At 42.8% G+C, this 20,662-nt stretch overlaps 1 protein-coding gene across 5 annotated transcripts in view; it reads right to left on the bottom strand.

Moving 5' to 3' along the window:
- ELMO3 (engulfment and cell motility 3) overlaps positions 1–20,662 on the bottom strand; it is a 118,254-nt gene that overhangs the window by 83,748 nt on the left and 13,844 nt on the right. For 3 of the 5 annotated variants that reach the window (XM_077289037.1, XM_077289036.1, XM_077289039.1), the window contains 2 exons: positions 10,319–10,411; positions 268–308 (listed from right to left, as the gene is read on the bottom strand). In XM_077289037.1, the coding sequence (XP_077145152.1) occupies positions 268–308; positions 10,319–10,399 (122 nt within the window). In that variant the 5' untranslated portion in view covers positions 10,400–10,411. Of the gene's footprint in view, positions 1–255; positions 309–10,318; positions 10,418–20,662 lie in introns of those variants that run through there. The other 2 variants (XM_077289038.1, XM_077289040.1) reach the window with 2 other exon arrangements.

Below are 20,662 nucleotides of genomic sequence, written 5' to 3'. Positions count from 1 at the left end.
ACGACAGTGACTGCCTCAGCGATCAGGGCCGGGATGGGGAACGACAGTGACTGCCTCGGTGATCAGGGCCGGGATGGGGAACGAGAGTGACTGCCTCAGCATTCAGGGCCAGGATGGGAAGCAAGATTGACTGCTTCAAAGTAAAAGTGTAGAATCATGAAGGAGCTGTCACAGACGAAGACCAGAGAAAGCCTTCCAGGGCAGTCACTGTATGGAAATAGACATCTAGTCAACCAATACTTAGGTCCCACAAACCTTATTACTTACGCATCACACACGTCCTTCAGAACCGCTGACAGAGGTTTACTCTGCAAAAAGCACAGATATAATAAGGTTACAATGTAAAGTCTTAGATTTTAGTGACCAAAAAATAAAAAAAGAGTAAGAAATAGAACGATCGGCCACTCAATTGAGAATGTCTTAATTGTGATCAGAAGCAACTCTGGGGCTCATGCGATAATGGACAGAACCTGTTAAAAATCTGCAAAGCAATAGTTCATGTCATGATCTCCTCGCTCACACAGCAGATGTCCATATAATACTCAGTTCTGCAAAATATTTTAGCTCAGTCTCATCCAGGACATTTTTCTGGCTTCCTGAGTAGGGTTGAGCGACTTTGACCTTTTTAGGGTCGAGTCATGTTTCGCGAAACCCGACTTTTTGAAAAGTCGAGTCGGGCGAAATCGGCCGATTACTGCGAAAAGTCGAGGATCGGCCGGAACACGAAACCCTATGCACGTCAATGGGGATTTTTATTTATTTTTTTTATTTTTTTTTTCACTCTCTCTCTCTCTCTCTCTCTCTCTCTCTCTCTCTCTCTCTCTCTCTCTCTCTCCCAGAATTCGTAAAAGAACAATTGGCACCTCACTAACAACAACTTAACTGTAGAAGTAGACGCAGAAACCTGAGAATTAAAGGGTCCATGAGTCCTATTGCTCTTCAAAGAAATCTTTGCTTCTCTAGTGGTCATGGACAGGGCCAAAACATCATAATTGAAAGAGTACGCAGAGCCTTAAAACCCAAACCAAGACCATTGGATCCCCGAGAGATAATCTGTGGTCTCCTGAGCTTTGTCGACACCTCCACCATCTCAAGCAAGACACGAGATATGCCATCCTTATCCTATGACAGCACCTGGGTACAAATTTTCCAGGACACAGCACCATCCATCTTGGCGAAGAGAAGAAGAATCAAGCTGTTTCTGCCTGCAAACAAATTGACCTACAGATGGCTATTTCTCTTAGAGATTGCAGTTCCAAAAGATGGCAAACAAATTTTACATCAGTACTGTGGAAGACCTTTAAATGGCTTGGGATCTTTTGGAATAGCACCAGTAGAAGTTCCTTTCTGCATGCCCCCGGATGTCAACTTCAACTTCCCCAGCTTCAGGGGCCTGAAAAAAAGTTGATGCAGGGGAAAACAACCTATTCCAAAGCCAAGAAGCAAGTATAAAGAAACTCTACTCCGTGAAGATCAAGGACAGTATCTTTTTTACTCCTTGAAGTCCTTTACAGAAAGGACAAAGGCTACCTGCCTTTTGTAACTGTACCCCATCCCATCTCTTTACATTTGTTTTTTCCTATATACTGCTTCCCTCTCACCTCCCCATAGCCGGTCACATTAAGCATGTTATATGCAGTTTATCTTTTCCCTAGAATACTAGATGGATCACCACCGGGACTATGTTATCTGCCCCAAATTGGGATGTTACCCCCTGCAGATAAGATGTCTATTGTTAATATTTAAACGTTATTTGAGTCATGTTGGTACCTAGATTGCTGGATGTGTTACCTAGATATTCCTTTCCCAAATTATGGTATGACTGATACAAGTACAGGGAGCTTAGGGATAATTCATGCCCTTCATATTGAACGATGCCACCATAATGGCGTCAGAGATACAGTGGGGAAAAAAGTATTTAGTCAGCTACCAGTTGTGCAAGTTAAGTTCTCCCTCTTAAAAAGATGAGAGAGGCATGTAATTGACATCATAGGTAGACCACAACTATGAGAGTCACAATGAGAAAACAAATCCTGAAAATCACCTTGTCTGATTAGGCAACATTTATTTTGCAAGTTATGGTGGAAAATAAGTATTTGGTCATTAACAAAAGTTAATCTCAATATTTTATTATATATCCTTTGTTGGCAATGGCAGAGGTCAAATATTTTCTGTAAGTCTTCACAAGGTTGGCACACACTGTTGGTGGTATGTTGGCCCATTCCTCCATGCAGATCTCCTCTAGAGCAGTGATGTTTTGGGCCTGTCACTGGGCAACACAGACTTTCAACTCCCTCCAAAGATTTTCTATGGGGTTGAGGTCTGGAGACTGGCTAGGCCACTCCAGGACCTTGATATGCTTCTTACAAAGCCACTCCTTCATTGCCCTGGTGGTGTGCTTGGGATCATTATCATGCTGAAAGACCCATCCATGTTTAATCTTTAATGCCCTTGCTGATGGAAGGAGGTTTGTGCTCAAAATCTCATGATACATGGCTCATTCATTCTTTCATGTACACAGATCAGTCTTCATGGCCCCTTTGCAGAGAAACAGCCCCAAAGCATGATGTTGCCACCCCCCATGCTTCACAGTAGGTATGGTGTTCTTTGGATGCAACTCGCCACTCTGTCTCCCCCAAACAGGACGAGTTTTGTTTCTACCAAACAATTTTACTTTGGTTTCATCAGACCATATGACATTCTCCCAATACTCTTCTGGATAATCCAAATGCTCTCTAGCAAACTGCAGACGGGCCCAGACATGTACTGGCTTAAGCAGGGGGACACGTGACACTGCAGGATCTGAGTCCCTGGCGGCGTAGTCTGTTACTGATGGTAGCCTTTTTTACCGTAATCCCAGCTCTATGCAGGTCACTAGGTCCCCCCGTGTGGTTCTGGGATTTTTGCTCACCATTCTTGCGATAAATTTCATGGTGTGAGATCTTGCATGGAGGCCCAGATTGAGGGAGATTATCAGTGGTCTTGTATGTCTTCCATTGTCTTATTATTGCTCCCACAGTTGATTTCATCACACCAAAGCTGCTTGCCTATTGCAGATTCAGTCTTCCCAGCCTGGTGCAGGGCTACAATTTTGTTCTGGTGTCCTTCGACAGCTCTTTGGTCATCACCATAGTGGAGTTTGGAGTGTGACTGTTTGAGGTTGTGGACAGGTGTCTTATGCTGATAACAAGTATAAACAGGTGCCATCACTACATGTAATAAGTGGAGGACAGAGGAGCCTCTTAAAGAAGAAGTTACAGGTCTGTGAGAGCCAGAAATCTTGAATGTTTTAGGTGACCAAATACTTATTTTCCACCATATTTTGTAAAATACTTCTTGTCAAATCAGACAAGGTGATTTTCTGGATTTGTTTTCTCACTTCGACTCTCATAGTTGTGGTCTACCTATGATGTCAATTACAGGCCTCTCTCATCTTTTTAAGAGGGAGAACTTAACTTGCACAACTGGTAGCTGACTAAATACTTTTTTCCCCACTGTATCTCTAACGCCATTATGGTGGCATCGTTCAATACGAAGGGCATGAATTCTCCCTCAAAGTGCAGCCAAACTCTGGACCTGGACTCATTAAAGCGCTAGTGCGGCGCGAAATGGCCGTCGTCCTGAAGGAATATCGATGCCGGCTCCATGTTGTATAAAATGCTGTAGGAATAAAAGTTTTTACAAGATACTTGCGTAAGTCAGAGTACCATCCTTTCCTCTTCCTGAAGCTTGCACCAAGGGCTTGTTTTCTTCGGGTGGAGCACTTGTATACCTGGATACTAGCAAGTTGCTATCAAGCATCTGCTGAATACTACTCAAGGTATGTGGTCAAAATAGTGCCTTTTATTGCTTTTCTTTTTGTTTCTTTTTCTTATAGTTGGACGTGATATTAATACTCCATTAAACTCACTCTTAGATATTTTCTCGGGTCACTCTACCCTATCACAGAAAACCCTTAAAATAATTTATATTTCCCTAAACTCTTTGCATTTAACTGGTTTATGGAAACTCCTCAATCATTTAGTTAAAGATTACACTTTTTTCCCATCCACATTCCACGTATCACAGATTAGACTATTTTTGCAAAACAACTACTTACCCATCCCAAACTTACAGGATATATCTTCACCCCTGGAGGTTCCGGTGGTAGATATTGTTGTCATATTTCTGATTTTGATTTTATCTGTCTATAGAAATTAAACATGGCATGGATCCATCCACTGGCATGGATCTATAGTGAATGGCACCGTCCACTGGATCGATATTAAGTCGGAGGGGTTCCGAAAGCCTTATGGTGAAGGGAGTGAATGCATTATCTGCGTCCCTTCTCTATGACACCAAAAATATATCTTACATAAATATCTGATTGATGAAAAACCCCAATATTCATCATTGACCAAAGGGTCTGTGATTGTTGCTTTGATCAGAGGAAGCTTATGCCTATTAAGTGTATTTCCCTGCCTCTGGGTAAACAACTCTCAGTCTGGGTGTCTTTTTCCCCAGAATAGACCTCTGTGGTAATTACCTGATCACCGCAGTATGTCCCTACTACAAAGGAGGTTGATATGTTAGTTCTTTTTCTCTCTTCCCCAATTATAACTAGTTTTTTACTTCACCAGCGATAATTAATCCCATACTACGGTATGTTCAATGTGAGGGTGATATGTCCCTTGCCTGGAGATGTCTTATGGGTTTTAATTTCTCTAGGACACACTGTATAATGCTTACAAACCCTCACTATGCACAGGTCAGACTAGCACGTTCTTCTAGTTCCAGGAGGTTGTAAACACCTTTGGAACTGAAAGTTCATGTGACGCTGTGTCAATACTCATGGGCAAGCCGTGAGACAGTGTAGTCAGGAGGCCTGAGGTCAAATACCAGGAGGGCTTGTAGTACAAAGGGTGATACAAAGGCGTGATAAAGTAACAGTCTGGGATCAAATGCCAAGAGGGTGCGTCAAAAGCAGAAGGGAAAACTCAAAAAAGTAGCCACAACAAAATCCAGGGTCATCAGAAAGATCAGAGTCAGACAGAGCAAACACACCTAGCTAAAGCAAATCTACAACTGACACAGACTCCTAGCAGCTAGCCAGCTACAGTGGGGCAAAAAAGTATTTAGTCAGTCAGCAATAGTGCAAGTTCCACCACTTAAAAAGATGAGAGGCGTCTGTAATTTACATCATAGGTAGACCTCAACTATGGGAGACAAACTGAGAAAAAAAAATCCAGAAAATCACATTGTCTGTTTTTTTATCATTTTATTTGCATATTATGGTGGAAAATAAGTATTTGGTCAGAAACAATCAATCAAGATTTCTGGCTCTCACAGACCTGTAACTTCTTCTTTAAGAGTCTCCTCTTTCCTCCACTCATTACCTGTAGTAATGGCACCTGTTTAAACTTGTTATCAGTATAAAAAGACACCTGTGCACACCCTCAAACAGTCTGACTCCAAACTCCACTATGGTGAAGACCAAAGAGCTGTCAAAGGACACCAGAAACAAAATTGTAGCCCTGCACCAGGCTGGGAAGACTGAATCTGCAATAGCCAACCAGCTTGGAGTGAAGAAATCAACAGTGGGAGCAATAATTAGAAAATGGAAGACATTCAAGACCACTGATAATCTCCCTCGATCTGGGGCTCCACGCAAAATCCCACCCCGTGGGGTCAGAATGATCACAAGAACGGTGAGCAAAAATCCCAGAACCACGCGGAGGGACCTAGTGAATGAACTGCAGAGAGCTGGGACCAATGTAACAAGGCCTACCATAAGTAACACACTACGCCACCATGGACTCAGATCCTGCAGTGCCAGACGTGTCCCACTGCTTAAGCCAGTACATGTCTGGGCCCGTCTGAAGTCTGCTAGAGAGCATTTGGATGATCCAGAGGAGTTTTGGGAGAATGTCCTATGGTCTGATGAAACCAAACTGGAACTGTTTGGTAGAAACACAACTTGTCGTGTTTGGAGGAAAAAGAATACTGAGTTGCATCCATCAAACACCATACCTACTGTAAAGCATGGTGGTGGAAACATCATGCTTTGGGGCTGTTTCTCTGCAAAGGGGCCAAGATGACTGATCCAGGTACATGAAAGAATGAATGGGGCCATGTATCGTGAGATTTTGAGTGCAAACCTCCTTCCATCAGCAAGGGCATTGAAGATGAAACGTGGCTGGGTCTTTCAACATGACAATGATCCAAAGCACACCGCCAGGGCAATGAAGGAGTGGCTTCTTAAGAAGCATTTCAAGGTCCTGGAGTGGCCTAGCCAGTCTCCAGATCTCAACCCTATAGAAAACCTTTGGAGGGAGTTGAAAGTCCGTGTTGCCAAGCGAAAAGCCAAAAACATCACTGCTCTAGAGGAGATCTGCATGGAGGAATGGGCCAACATACCAACAACAGTGTGTGGCAACCTTGTGAAGACTTACAGAAAACGTTTGACCTCTGTCATTGCCAACAAAGGATATATTACAAAGTATTGAGATGAAATTTTGTTTCTGACCAAATACTTATTTTCCACCATAATATGCAAATAAAATGATTAAAAAAACAGACAATGTGATTTTCTGGATTTTTTTTTCTCAGTTTGTCTCCCATAGTTGAGGTCTACCTATGATGTAAATTACAGACGCCTCTCATCTTTTTAAGTGGTGGAACTTGCACTATTGCTGACTGACTAAATACTTTTTTGCCCCACTGTAAATACCTTGCAAATGATTAGGGATGGGATGCACCTGAGGAAACGCCTGCAGACTAAGCCAGATTGAACAGAAGTGCTGTCATTAAAACTGTTGAACGTCCTAGGATAAGCTTGGATAACTGGACAGTCCAGGACACTCCAGATCCAATAGGGTGGCTGAGCTGCCTCTCACAGCTTTCCTAGGCCACAGTCAATGTAGAAACAATGATAGTGCCAGTATTGTATGAAGGCATCATGTTCCCGGTGAGGTCCCCCAACTACAAGAAAAGTAAGGTCCCAAAAATGTTGCAGAATATGTTACAAAAGAGGAATAAGGAAGGACATCAATTGGCAATGCAACATCTGCCCCCCTCCTAGCCCCCCAAAAAAGCCTGTGCATAAAGGATTGTTTCTGCGTGTACCACGCACCCATGGGTTAATACATTTATTTGTGATTTACTCTGATTTATCGCACCACTTTATCATGCCATGATCTACGCTGCACAACTTATATATGCCACAATATTATAAAATGAAATATCAGTAAAACCCTTTATAAACTAAACCTCAACACATCCCTAGATCAATTCAAAATGGTGTCGCTTGCCGAGGGTTCCTGCTTGCCGAGGGTTTCTGCTGCTTTGGTATCTCAAGGCTTCGGTAAATATGACTTGGTGTCATCCCAGCAAAGTTTGGGCTCCAAAGAAGGACCCTTTCCTTGTCTGAGCTCAGCAATGTGCCAGAACAGTAATTTCCACCACATATGGAATATCGTTGCTCTCAGCAGAAATTGCACAAGTTGTGGGCTCCATTTTCTCCTGTTATCCTCATTTGAAAATTGAAAATTTGGGGTTAAAGCAACATTTTTACATAAAAAAAAAGAAATGTTTCAATTTTTTAAATTTAATTTTGCTTTAATTCCTTTTACGCACCTAAAGGGTTAATAAACTTCTTGAATGTTGTTTACATTGAAGGATGATTATTAGTATCAGGGATATGAGTATTTGTCAGGACTTTCTTACTCCCACGAATCCCAGATATCACAGGCCGGGAAGGTCATGAGAACCCGCTGTGATCTCTGGAGCGATCCTCTCTCTGCTGCCCCCTATCGTCCGGACAATTACATGATTGGCCGATGAGGAACGGAGAAGGCCGCAGCCTGTTCGCTCCACTAGGCTGGCTATTGGAAAATAAACAGTGAGCGTATGGCATATACACCTCCGGATTCCAACACATGGAATATGTGTAAATACTTCGGTAGGGTCACAGCTAACTCTCAGATGCCCCCCAACTACTCGCTGCCACCACCACTCTGTTTTGGTTGATTAGACACCGTTAACTGGTAGCTTATGGCTTGGGGCGTAGTTTACAGGACAGAAGGAACAAAACTATTAAATTTTATATTTAATCCAAAGGAAGGCAGTGTTTACGAAAAATATACAAAAGATTTTACAAAGGGCACAAAACAATAAAAAATATAGAGGTACATAATATAAAAGGGATTAAAGGGAGAACTTACTACCCCGATCGCAGAGACGAGTCAGTTTAGCCGAAGGAGAGGGCCGTCAATAACGGAGTCCCTGCATACACGATATGTAACTCTCTGCACGAACACTGATGATAATTGGGATCGATCGTTTATCAGACCCCGAGTCCCACCCACACACCGCCCTACACTAACCTCACAAGGGCCCGGTTGTGGGCCGGACTCAGTCCTTCATAATATTAGGAAATCCCAATTTAAGTAATATCTCCTTATAGCGCTGTCACAGAAGGTCGAGACTGATGTCGGGATTATTAGCTACGCTTAGAGACCAAGCATGGCCTAGCTGCTGGTGGTTATACGGCCCCTATGGATTTGGGGCCTTTTGGTGGGGGTTATAATTATGAGTAAATGTGTATTTTTGCTCAGTTATCCCGGTGCCAACAATGTACGTCTCGTTAATATTGGATGGATAGAAATTCCAATATTCCACATTTTCTCCCGGAGCCATACTGTCTGCTCTCTCATTGTATTACCTTGACCATGGCTATTTGTAAAGGGGGTCATATTTTCTTTGATCCACTTCAGACCCTAATAAGGCCCTTTTCCTGTCTCTCTGTGGGGACAATAGACATCCTCTGCAGTCACCTGGACATAAAGACAATCCTCGCAATTGTAAGCAATCTGCTTCACTTAGCTGCCACTGCCATTATACATAAAGGCACCCACCATTGTTTCCTCAAGACACATGATAGATGAAAAAAGAGAGGGGGGACAAGAGGGACCTCAAGGATTTTTTAATATTTTCTATGACAATAAGTTTTCAGGGTTTTTTAACACATGAGGCCCTCAAAGTCACTTCATCTGTGTAGTTGTCCATACAAAATGCACACAAACAAACCCAGGACAAATATCCTATATATTGTGGGCGCCATCTAACCTGTATGAGGCCAGTGGGGTCATAACGCATTGTAAGTGCTCCCCATGTTTGGTGCTTTCCTGATTAGATGTGTCCCCTGATGATGCCTGTCTATATTCAGAGGGAAACACGTCTGGATAATGTTTGAAAGCAATGAAGGATTACAGCTACATTACGTCTGGTGTTTATGACCTCCTTTCCTGCGATTGCGCTGTTTATTGATTTTGGGCAATATCTCTTCATGATGCTCCACTCTGCAGACGTAATGATTAGCATATCATGTCAATGGAGGTCTTATACATCCCATATCATGTAGAATATTAGTCATATGCTACCCAGGTCTGTCTGTGTGTTTGATATCTCACCTATTATCTAGAGAGGGTGCATAACAGGTTCAAAGGATCCTTGAAGTTGAGTGGGGCACCATTTCTCAAAGTATAGGGTGCCAACCTCTGTCCTTAGGCAGGTCTATAATAAGGCCTACCAGGGATACTTAGTCCCTAAATCCCCTTCATAAATATCTTTGTACCCTACTAATTAGACACACTTCTCTCTTTGTTTCATTTGACAGTGTCCTTATATATTTGTGGTTTTAACTACTGTAAGTTGAATAAAACTTATTTTTAGAGTTTTTTTTTTTGTTGGGTTACACTTAACACATCAGATTTGAAAAATTTGCCTGGTCAGGATGATGAAAACAGGCTTTGGTGTTAAGGGGTTAAAAAAAGACATTGCTTTTTTGGAAGGTGTGTCCATTATTGGGTTAGAAGAGAATTCCCATGGGAGCTGCCTCAGACTCTGGTAATGCAGCATTCATACCTCCGTGTGTCTCAGTCTGAACACAGGCCGAGAAGACAGATGGTCGCAGGTCTCATGTACGTCCAGGAGGCCGCCAGGACCAGATCCAGAGACCCACGAGCGGACTGTGACACAAAGATGAGTAAAAGCAGCATTAGGGCTAATTAGGGTAAGGTCCCAAATTGGAGGGTGAATTCTTGTTGCCGGAATCTCTAGAAACACAGTCCCCTGGATGAATCCTTTAATTTGGATTTTTCCACTGTGACTCTGCAAGGGCCACATTGCTATGTTTTCTCCCCCACATTTTATGTGTTTGTCTCCTATATATCAAATGCAATAAATAAATGTTGTCAGTTCTTAACCTTGAAGACATCTGATCCGGCCTAACACAGACAGTGTGGGATCGTATATATCGGAGCTAAGCATGGATGCTCACCTGGTTAAGCTCGATAAGTTGGGGGTACGCACCCATCATCTGGATGGCGATTTTCACGATATTCTTTGCTGGCTCCATCATTCCCAGTTGCAACTGCAATAACAAGGGCATTAAACATATTAAGCCATGAAGTTTGTGGTTCACACAATTATCCCCATTACTTGGACTTACCTTGGCATTTTAAGCACCAGACACTTGAGATTTTAGAATATTTGTGCAAATTTATCAGAATCCCGGTCAATGTTTGATACATTTTCAATAACTCTTAAATATAAATCCTCTGTTTAAAACAATGCCTCCAATTTTAAATCCACCCGATACTGTAGTAAAATAAAGCCTTTTGTGATTTAAAAAAAAAAAAAAAAGTTGCAACAAATCTGGATAAATCCCCTTTGCCATAACTTAAAACACAGTATTTGAAAAGTGGTGCGATCAATGGAAAAACCTAAAAAAGTCACAAATGTTTGTTCAAAAATAGTGCGCCAAAGAGAGCTGCCGCAGAAGTCTTCATGCACGCCTCCAATTGTCTGCTTCTTATACTATTCACCTGCATACATCTGTGTTGTACAGCTGAGACTAGCAAATGCTCAAGACTGCAGGGGAGGAACATTTGGCCCAAAGTGGGTGATAATAATAACACAAACTGAACGTACCAATACCTATATATCAGAAAGTGACATCTGTGAAGGACGAGGGAGACTCCATCTTGGATTTATTAATTCAGGCCCCATAGATTATCCGTAGATCTCCCTTCCACAGCAGGGATGTGGCCACCACCCTTGGGATAAGCACACAATTCCCAAAAGAACAGAACTTTACCATATGGCTAGAGAATTAGAGCCCACGTGTTAATGAAGGCAATGAGGAGCAGAGCTGGGACCCCTGCTATATTTTGTGCAAGGCGGCCCACATCAAAGGAAGTTCTAGACCGAGCGTCACCGACACCTAGAGATGAATTATGAGAGTACCATGAAAGTGTAGACACTTTGGCACCGACACCTAGAGATGAATTATGAGAGTACTGTGCATCTCAGGGTTATGTCCAATATATCACCAGAACCCTGGGAGCCCTCCGCACGCACCCCTGCGTCTCATATTTCTCTAGCGGTCCCAGATTCCAAGCTATTGAGACTGGCCAAAAACCACTTCGCTAACCCAAGTTTGGACTCTCCGTATCGGTCCAGCTCCTACAAACCCGTTGAGACATCATTTGTCCAGTTTTGACCTCCCACTAGGAAGTTATGACCCATCCTAGATATGAGGAATTATTTCAGCTAGGAGGTCAAGGGAGAAAAATTCAGTCCAACCCAAGGGGGCAGTGGCAAATATGGGAGGGGACGAGCAAGGGGGGGGGTTAAAAGCTAGCTACACACCATTAGCCTTGGTCTTTGTTCTGATATTGAAGCCACATCACGTCACGTGTGGGGACGGATGACAAACGAAGAGACGGTAACATGACACATACAGCTAACTGCTATCCCCAACCTGTACCCTACATTTATCTGTACTTCTGGCTGTAATCTCTGTATATTACTCTGTGTATTTGTAGTAACTAGTGCGCCTTTTGGCAATTAAAATATGAATTAATTTTGGGCTGCTCTTTTATCTTGAATCCCGATTTCCCACGTTCGTAAGTTCAGCTAGTCCTTATACACTACCTGGGGTTGGTTTCTGATCCGATATAAGCTTGTTAAGAGACCGGGCTTATATCTAACGAGGAACTGGAACGGCAGCATACCGTTCTGGTGTTATTGGGGGATCCTGGCAGTGACGGATCGGAGGTTTATATATATATTCCCGGCCTTGGACTGGTGATATATATACCGCCCTCACTGCAGAGTGCCCCGATAACCAGTACATGACAGGGCAGCCTCTCCGGCAACTACTTATCCTAGGTGCAATTCCCTGACTGACCTGAGGGTAAGGGGGCGCCATAGAGCTGTGACTGTGTAAGCTTCATCACAGATTGGGCAGGGGATATCTGTATCCCGCGGCTCTTCTCTTGTGTGTTTGCCTTACAACATCAATCAATATATATAATATAGATCATACATAGTTGCTCAGTGGATGAATGGTAGACCATTTGAAAATAAGAAACCGAAAAAAGAAAAAAACATCGAATTTACAGTTATATGAAAAAGTTTGGGCACCCCTATTAATCTTAAGCTTAATGTTTTATAAAAATTGTTTTTTTTGCAACAGCTATTTCAGTTTCATATATCTAATAACTGTTGGACACAGTAATGTTTCTGCCTTGAAATGAGGTTTATTGTACTAACAGAAAATGTGCAATCTGCATTCAAACAAAATTTGACAGGTGCATAAGTATGGGCACCTCACCAGAAAAGTTACATTAATATTTAGAAGATCCTCCTTTTGCAAAAATAACAGCCTTTAGTCGCTTCCTGTAGCTTTTAATGAGTTCCTGGATCCTGGATGAAGGTATTTTTGACCATTCCTCTTTACAAAACAATTCCAGTTCAGTTAAGTTTGATGGTCGCCGAGAATGGACAGCCCTCTTCAAATGATCCCACAGATGTTCAATGATATTCAGGTCTGGGGACTGGGATGGCCATTCCAGAACAGTGTAATTGTTCCTCTGCATGAATGTCTAAGTAGATTTGGAGCGGTGTTTTGGATCATTGTCTTGCTGAAAGATCTATCCCCTGCGTAACTTCAACTTTGTCACTGATTCATGAACATTATTGTCAAGAATCTGCTGATACTGAGAGGAATCCATGCGTCCCTCAACTTTAACAAGATTCCCGGTGCCGGCATTGGCCACACAGCCCCAAAGCATGATGGAACTTCCACCAAATTTTACTGTGGGTAGCAAGTGTTTTTCTTGGAATGCTGTATTTTTTTGCTATCATGCATAACGCCTTTTTGTATGACCAAACAACTCAATCTTGGTTTCATCAGTCCACAGGACCTTTTTCCAAAAATAAATTGGCTTCTCCAAATGTGCTTTTGCATACCTCAGCCGACTCTGTTTGTGGCGTGCTTGCAGAAACGGCTTCTTTCGCATTACTCTCCCATACAGCTTCTCCTTGTGCAAAGTGCGTTGTATAGTTGAACGATGCACAGTGACACCATCTGCAGCAAGTTGATGCTGCAGCTCTCTGGAGGTGGTCTGAGGATTGTCCTTGACTGATCTCACCATTCTTCTTCTCTGCCTTTCTGATGTTTTTCTTGGCCTGCCACTTCTGGCCTTAACAAGAACTGTACCTGTGTTCTTCCATTTCCTTACTATGTTCCTCACAGTGGAACTTGACAGGTTAAATCTCTGAGTCAGCTTTTTGTATCGTTCCCCTGAACAACTATGTTGAATAATCTTTGATTTCAGATCATTTGACAGTTGTTTTGAGGAGCCCATGATGCCACTCTTCAGAGGAGATTCAAACAGGAGAACAACTTGCAAGTGGCCACTTTAAGTAGCTTTTCTCATGATTGCATACACCTGGCTATGAAGTTCAAAGCTCAATGAGGTTACAAAACCAAAAAAAGTGCTTTAGTAAGTCAGTAAAAAGTAGGTAGGAGTATTTAAAACAAGAAAATGATAAGGGTGCCCATACTTATGCACCTGTCAAATTTTGTTTGAATGCAGATTGCACATTTTCTGTTAGTACAATAAACCTCATTTCAAGGCAGAAACATTACTGTGTCCAACAGTTATTAGATATTTGAAACTGAAATAGCTGTTGCAAAAAAAAACAATTTTTATATAACATTAAGCTTAAGATTAATAGGGGTGCCCAAACTTTTTCATATAACTGTATGGTCTAAAAAAGAAGGTACAAGCACTAATAATTACTTTAAATAAAAGTACCTTTATTGAACAGAAGTGGTAAACGGTAGCATAACAGTAAAAAATGTGCCCGTACTTGGAATATAAGATCAATAATAAATAAGGTAATAAAAACATACAATGACGGAAAAAAAACAGCGGACCAAAAAATAAACACAAAAATTACATATATAGAGCCCCAGATGACACTAGAGGAAAAACAATGTTGGAGAATATTGTAGAAAAAATCATAACAGGAATTTATATTAAAAAAAAAAGATAAAATTATTGATGAAAGGATGTTAAGTGTTAGGCCGGCGTCACACTAGCGAGTTTTACGATGCGATGTATGAGCGCAGAAAATACGTCCAGAAAATACGCATTGCACACGGCCCAATGATTCTCTATGGGGCAGCTCCTATCTGCCGTATATTACGCATCCGTAATATACGGTATGTTACGGGCGTAGAAAATCGCAGCATGCTGCGTTTGTCACCATATTGCGCAAAAAATCAGCCAATGAAAGTCTATGGGGGCGAGAAAATTACGGATTACACACGGACCAGCAGTGTGACTTGCGAGAAATACGCACCGGTATTCTATAGAAAAGCCGGCAATTCAGTGCGGTGTACAGTAAAATCACACTGACAGAATAGAATAGATAGAATAAATGTGTACACATAGGTATATATATATAGCTAAGTGCCAGAATTGGCCAGAATAGGCACATCTTCCAGATGTGCCTTTTCTGGGGTGGCTGGGGGCAGATGTTTTTAGCCAGGGGGGGTCCTATAACCATGGTCCCTCTCTAGGCTATTAATATCTGCCCTCAGTCACTGGCTTTTCCACTCTGGCGGAGAAAATTGCGCGGGAGCCCACGCCAATTTTTTCCGGGATTTAACCCTTTAATTTAATAGCTAGAGCCCCCAAATTTTACACAGAGACACTTCTTGCATTAGTAAAGAGGAATATGTAATAAAAGAAGAGATATGAGATGGTTTACTGTATGTAAACCATGTCTCATATCCTGTCGTGTTTGTGAAGGAGATAGGAAAAGCCAGAAATAGAATTACCGGCTTTTCTGCTATCTAGCGCTGAATTAAATATAAATATATATATATATGTGTCTCACTGACATATATATATATTGTAAGGCCGGGGTCACACTAGACCGTAATACGGACGAGTGCTATGCGATAAAAAATCGCATAGCACTCGGCCCAATGTTAATCTATGGTGCAGCTCCCATCATCCGATATTTTCTCCACCGTATTTCGGATCCGAGGGAACTCGCAGCAGGCTGCGATTGTCAGCGTATCTCGGCCGAGACTCGCCAATGCAAGTCTATGGGTGCGAGAAAAAATCGGATTACACACGGACCATGCGTGTGCATTGCGAGAAATACGCAGCGGTGTTCTATAGAAAAGCCGGTAATTCAATTGCCGGCTTTGCATTTCTCCTTCACAAACCCGACAGGATATGAGACATGGTTTACATACAGTAAACCATCTCATATCCCCTTTTTTTTGCATATTCCACACTACTAATGTTAGTAGTGTGTATGTGCAAAATTTGGCCGCTGTAGCTGCTCAAATAAAGGGTTAAATGGCGGAAAAAATTGGCGTGGGCTCCCGCGCAATTTTCTCCGCCAGAGCGGTAAAGCCAGTGACTGACAGCAGATATTAATAGCCAGGAGAGGGTGCATGGTTATTGGCCCCCCCGTGGCTAAAAACATCTGCCCCCAGCCACCCCAGAAAAGGCACATCTGGAAGATGCGCCTATTCTGGCACTTGGCCACTCTCTTCCCACTCCCTGTAGCGGTGGGATATGGGGTAATGAAGGGTTAATGCCACCTTGCTATTGTAAGGTGACATTAAGCCAGATTAATAATGGAGAGGCGTCAATTATGACACCTATCCATTATTAATCCAATTGTTTGAAAGGGTTAAAAAACACACACACACATGATTTAAAAGTATTTTAATGAAATAAACACAGCGGTTGTTTTAATATTTTATTGCTCTCTCATTCCATTTTCAGACCCTCGCTTGGCAAAACAATAAACACACAATATACATACCCTCTCTGATGAACTGTCACGTCCCACGAAGTAATCCATCTGAAGGGGTTAACTAATATTACAGGCAGAGCTGCGATAATCCACTCGCTCCGTGCCTGTAATCCCCGGGTGCTGAAAGGAAAGCAGTGATGTGTACTTACATTAAGTCGTGGTGATGCGCCCCTGCTGGATGTTCTCATGAACTGCAGCCTGGGAACTTTTCCCCAGGCTCCAGGTCATATGAGGACATCCACCAGGGGGCGCATCACCGCGACTGAAGGAAATGTAGGTCAATGACCTATAGTTACCTTCAGTCGCGGTGATGCGCCCCCTGGTGGATGTCCTCATATGACCTGGAGCGTGGGAAAAAGTTCCCAGGCTGCAGTTCATGAGAACATCCAGCAGGGGCGCATCACCGCGACTGAATGTAAGTACAGATCACTGCTTTCCTTTCAGCACCCGGGGATTACAGGCACGAGCGAGTGGATTATCGCAGCTCTGCCTGTAATATTAGTTAACCCCTTCAGATGGATTACTTCGTGGGACGTGACAGTTCATCAGAGAGGGTATGTATATTGTGTGTTTATTGTTTTGCCAAGCGAGGGTCTGAAAATGGAATGAGAGAGCAATAAAATATTAAAACAACCGCTGTGTTTATTTCATTAAAATACTTTTTAATCATGTGTGTGTGTGTTTTTTAACCCTTTCAAACAATTGGATTAATAATGGATAGGTGACATAATTGACGCCTCTCCATTATTAATCTGGCTTAATGTCACCTTACAATAGCAAGGTGGCATTAACCCTTCATTACCCCATATCCCACCGCTACAGGGAGTGGGAAGAGAGTGGCCAAGTGCCAGAATAGGCGCATCTTCCAGATGTGCCTTTTCTGGGGTGGCTGGGGGCAGATGTTTTTAGCCACGGGGGGGGCAATAACCATGGACCCTCTCCTGGCTATTAATATCTGCCCTCAGTCACTGGCTTTACCACTCTGGCGGAGAAAATTGCGCGGGAGCCCACGCCAATTTTTTCCGCCATTTAACCCTTTATTTGAGCAGCTACAGCGGCCAAATTTTGCACATACACACTACTAACATTAGTAGTGTGGAATATGCAAAAAAAATGGGAATATGAGATGGTTTACTGTATGAAAACCATGTCTCATATCCTGTCGGGTTTGTGAAGGAGAAATGCAAAGCCGGCAATTGAATTACCGGCTTTTCACAGATATCGCGCTGAATGAAATATAAATACAGAATATATATATATGTGTCTCAATGACATATATATATATATATATATATATACTGTATATATGTTTTCCCGAACATTTGAGCACATAAATCCATTAGATGTCGGTTTTGCAAGCTTGCGAGAAAATCTCGGCATACGGATGCCATACGGATGTCACACGGATCATTTGATGCGAGGAAATTGCATCCTTGCACTGCACACGGATCACTGTTTTTGAAACATTTGTGCGATTCTCGGCCGTGAAAAACAGACCGTTTTTTTATACGTTAAGTGTGTCCCCGGCCTAAGGCAGTGACCGGTGTCATATGCGAGGGTCGCTATGTATCCCCCAGGATGTGCTTAGAAGCATATTAGGTCCGCTGGAGTGCCCTGTGCTCACAGCAGGTTTGCCTGTGAGACACAGGGAAGAATAAAAGTGAGTGTGAACTGGATCAAGTTATTTGACCCAGAAATTATTCAGGAAAACCCGGTATGGGCTTTTATTTTTGAAACGGACTGCAGGAAGGTAGTGGGGCCGGTCCGTTTCCTCCAGCCCAGATCTTATAGTGGCCCATGGCCATGGAATCTGGAGGAAAGAAAAAAAAACCCTGCAAGAGAGTTTGGGTGTGTCAGTGTTGGTCTGGGAATCAGACCTAGCAGGAGCTTTAGGCCGGGGTCACACTAGACCGTAATACGGACGAGTGCTATGCGATAAAAAATCGCATAGCACTCGGCCCAATGTTAATCTATGGTGCAGCTCCCATCATCCGATATTTTCTCCACCGTATTTCGGATCCGAGGGAACTCGCAGCAGGCTGCGATTGTCAGCGTATCTCGGCCGAGACTCGCCAATGAAAGTCTATGGGTGCGAGAAAAAATCGGATTACACACGGACCTGCAGTGTGACTTGCGAGAAATACGCAGCGGTGTTCTATAGAAAAGCCGGTAATTCAATTGCCGGCTTCTCATTTCTCCTTCACAAACCCGACAGGATATGAGACATGGTTTACATACAGTAAACCATCTCATATCCCCCTTTTTTTTGCATATTCCACACTACTAATGTTAGTAGTGTGTATGTGCAAAATTTCAGCACTGTAGCTGCTAAAATAAAGGGTTAAATGGCGGAAAAAATTGGCGTTGGCTCCCGCACAATTTTCTCCGCCAGAATGGTAAAGCCAGTGACTGAGGGCAGATATTAATAGCCAGGAGAGGGTCCATGGTTATTGGCCCCCCCGTGGCTAAAAACATCTGCCCCCAGCCACCCCAGAAAAGGCATATCTGGAAGATGCGCCTATTCTGGCACTTGGCCACTCTCTTCCCACTCCCTGTAGCGGTGGGATATGGGGTAATGAAGGGTTAATGCCACCTTGCTATTGTAAGGTGACATTAAGCCAGATTAATAATGGAGAGGCGTCAATTATGACACCTATCCATTATTAATCCAATTGTTTGAAAGGGTTAAAAAACACACACACACATGATTAAAAAGTATTTTAATGAAATAAACACAGCGGTTGTTTTAATAATTTATTGCTCTCTCATTCCATTTTCAGACCCTCGCTTGGCAAAACAATAAACACACAAGATACATACCCTCTCTGATGAACTGTCACGTCCCACGAAGTAATCCATCTGAAGGGGTTAACTAATATTACAGGCAGAGCTGCGATAAACCACTCGCTCGTGCCTGTAATCCCCGGGTGCTGAAAGGAAAGCAGTGATCTATACTTACATTGAGTCGCGGTGAGGCGCCCTCTGGTGGATGTTCTCATGAACTGCAGCCTGGGAACTTTTTCCCACGCTCCAGGTCATATGAGGACATCCACCAGGGGGCGCATCACCGCGACTGAATGTAAGTATAGATCACTGCTTTCCTTTCAGCACCCGGGGATTACAGGCACGAGCGAGTGGTTTATCGCAGCTCTGCCTGTAATATTAGTTAACCCCTTCAGATGGATTACTTCGTGGGACGTGACAGTTCATCAGAGAGGGTATGTATCTTGTGTGTTTATTGTTTTGCCAAGCGAGGGTCTGAAAATGGAATGAGAGAGCAATAAATTATTAAAACAACCGCTGTGTTTATTTCATTAAAATACTTTTAAATCATGTGTGTGTGTGTTTTTTAACCCTTTCAAACAATTGGATTAATAATGGATAGGTGTCATAATTGACGCCTCTCCATTATTAATCTGGCTTAATGTCACCTTACAATAGCAAGGTGGCATTAACCCTTCATTACCCCATATCCCACCGCTACAGGGAGTGGGAAGAGAGTGGCCAAGTGCCAGAATAGGCGCATCTTCCAGATATGCCTTTTCTGGGGTGGCTGGGGGCAGATGTTTTTAGCTAGGGGGGGCCAATAACCATGGACCCTCTCCTGGCTATTAATATCTGCCCTCAGTCACTGGCTTTACCATTCTGGCGGAGAAAATTGCGCGGGAGCCCACGCCAATTTTTTCCGCCATTTAACCCTTTATTTTAGCAGCTACAGTGCTGAAATTTTGCACATACACACTACTAACATTAGTAGTGTGGAATATTCAAAAAAAAGGGGGATATGAGATGGTTTACTGTATGTAAACCATGTCTCATATCCTGTCGGGTTTGTGCAGGAGAAATGCAAAGCCGGCAATTGAATTACCGGCTGTTCACAGATATCGCGCTGAATGAAATATAAATACAGAATATATATATATGTGTCTCAATGACATATATATATATATATATATATATACTGTATATATGTTTTCCCGAACATTTGAGCACATAAATCCATTAGATGTCGGTTTTGCAAGCTTGCGAGAAAATCTCGGCATACGGATGCCATACGGATGTCACACGGATGTCACACGGATCATTTGATGCGAGGAAATCGCATCCTCGCACTGCACACGGATCACTGTTTTTGAAACATTTGTGCGATTCTCGGCCGTGAAAAACGGACCGTTTTTTTATACGTTAAGTGTGTCCCCGGCCTTATGAGGAGCTCTGTCCGTGTGGTGCAACACGGGCCAGGCAAATCCTAAAAAGCCTGACACCCCAGTGTACACGGTGGTGTATTACGTTCACGGCAACGGATTGTGGACTGTCGTTATTTTTCCTGGCTGCATACTGAAAGACTTGTTTGCTTATTTTTCTGGTTTGTGAGTATGCTGTGAAATAAACAAGACTTTGTTTGAACTTTATATGGGTCACTGCCTATTCACTGCACAGCAAGGAAATCGCTGCATCACAATATATATATATATATATATATATA

This window comes from Ranitomeya variabilis, chromosome 2 (assembly GCF_051348905.1).
Source record: "Ranitomeya variabilis isolate aRanVar5 chromosome 2, aRanVar5.hap1, whole genome shotgun sequence".
NCBI classification, from domain to species: domain Eukaryota; kingdom Metazoa; phylum Chordata; class Amphibia; order Anura; family Dendrobatidae; genus Ranitomeya; species Ranitomeya variabilis.
This window is presented reverse-complemented; position numbering and strand designations above follow the sequence as displayed.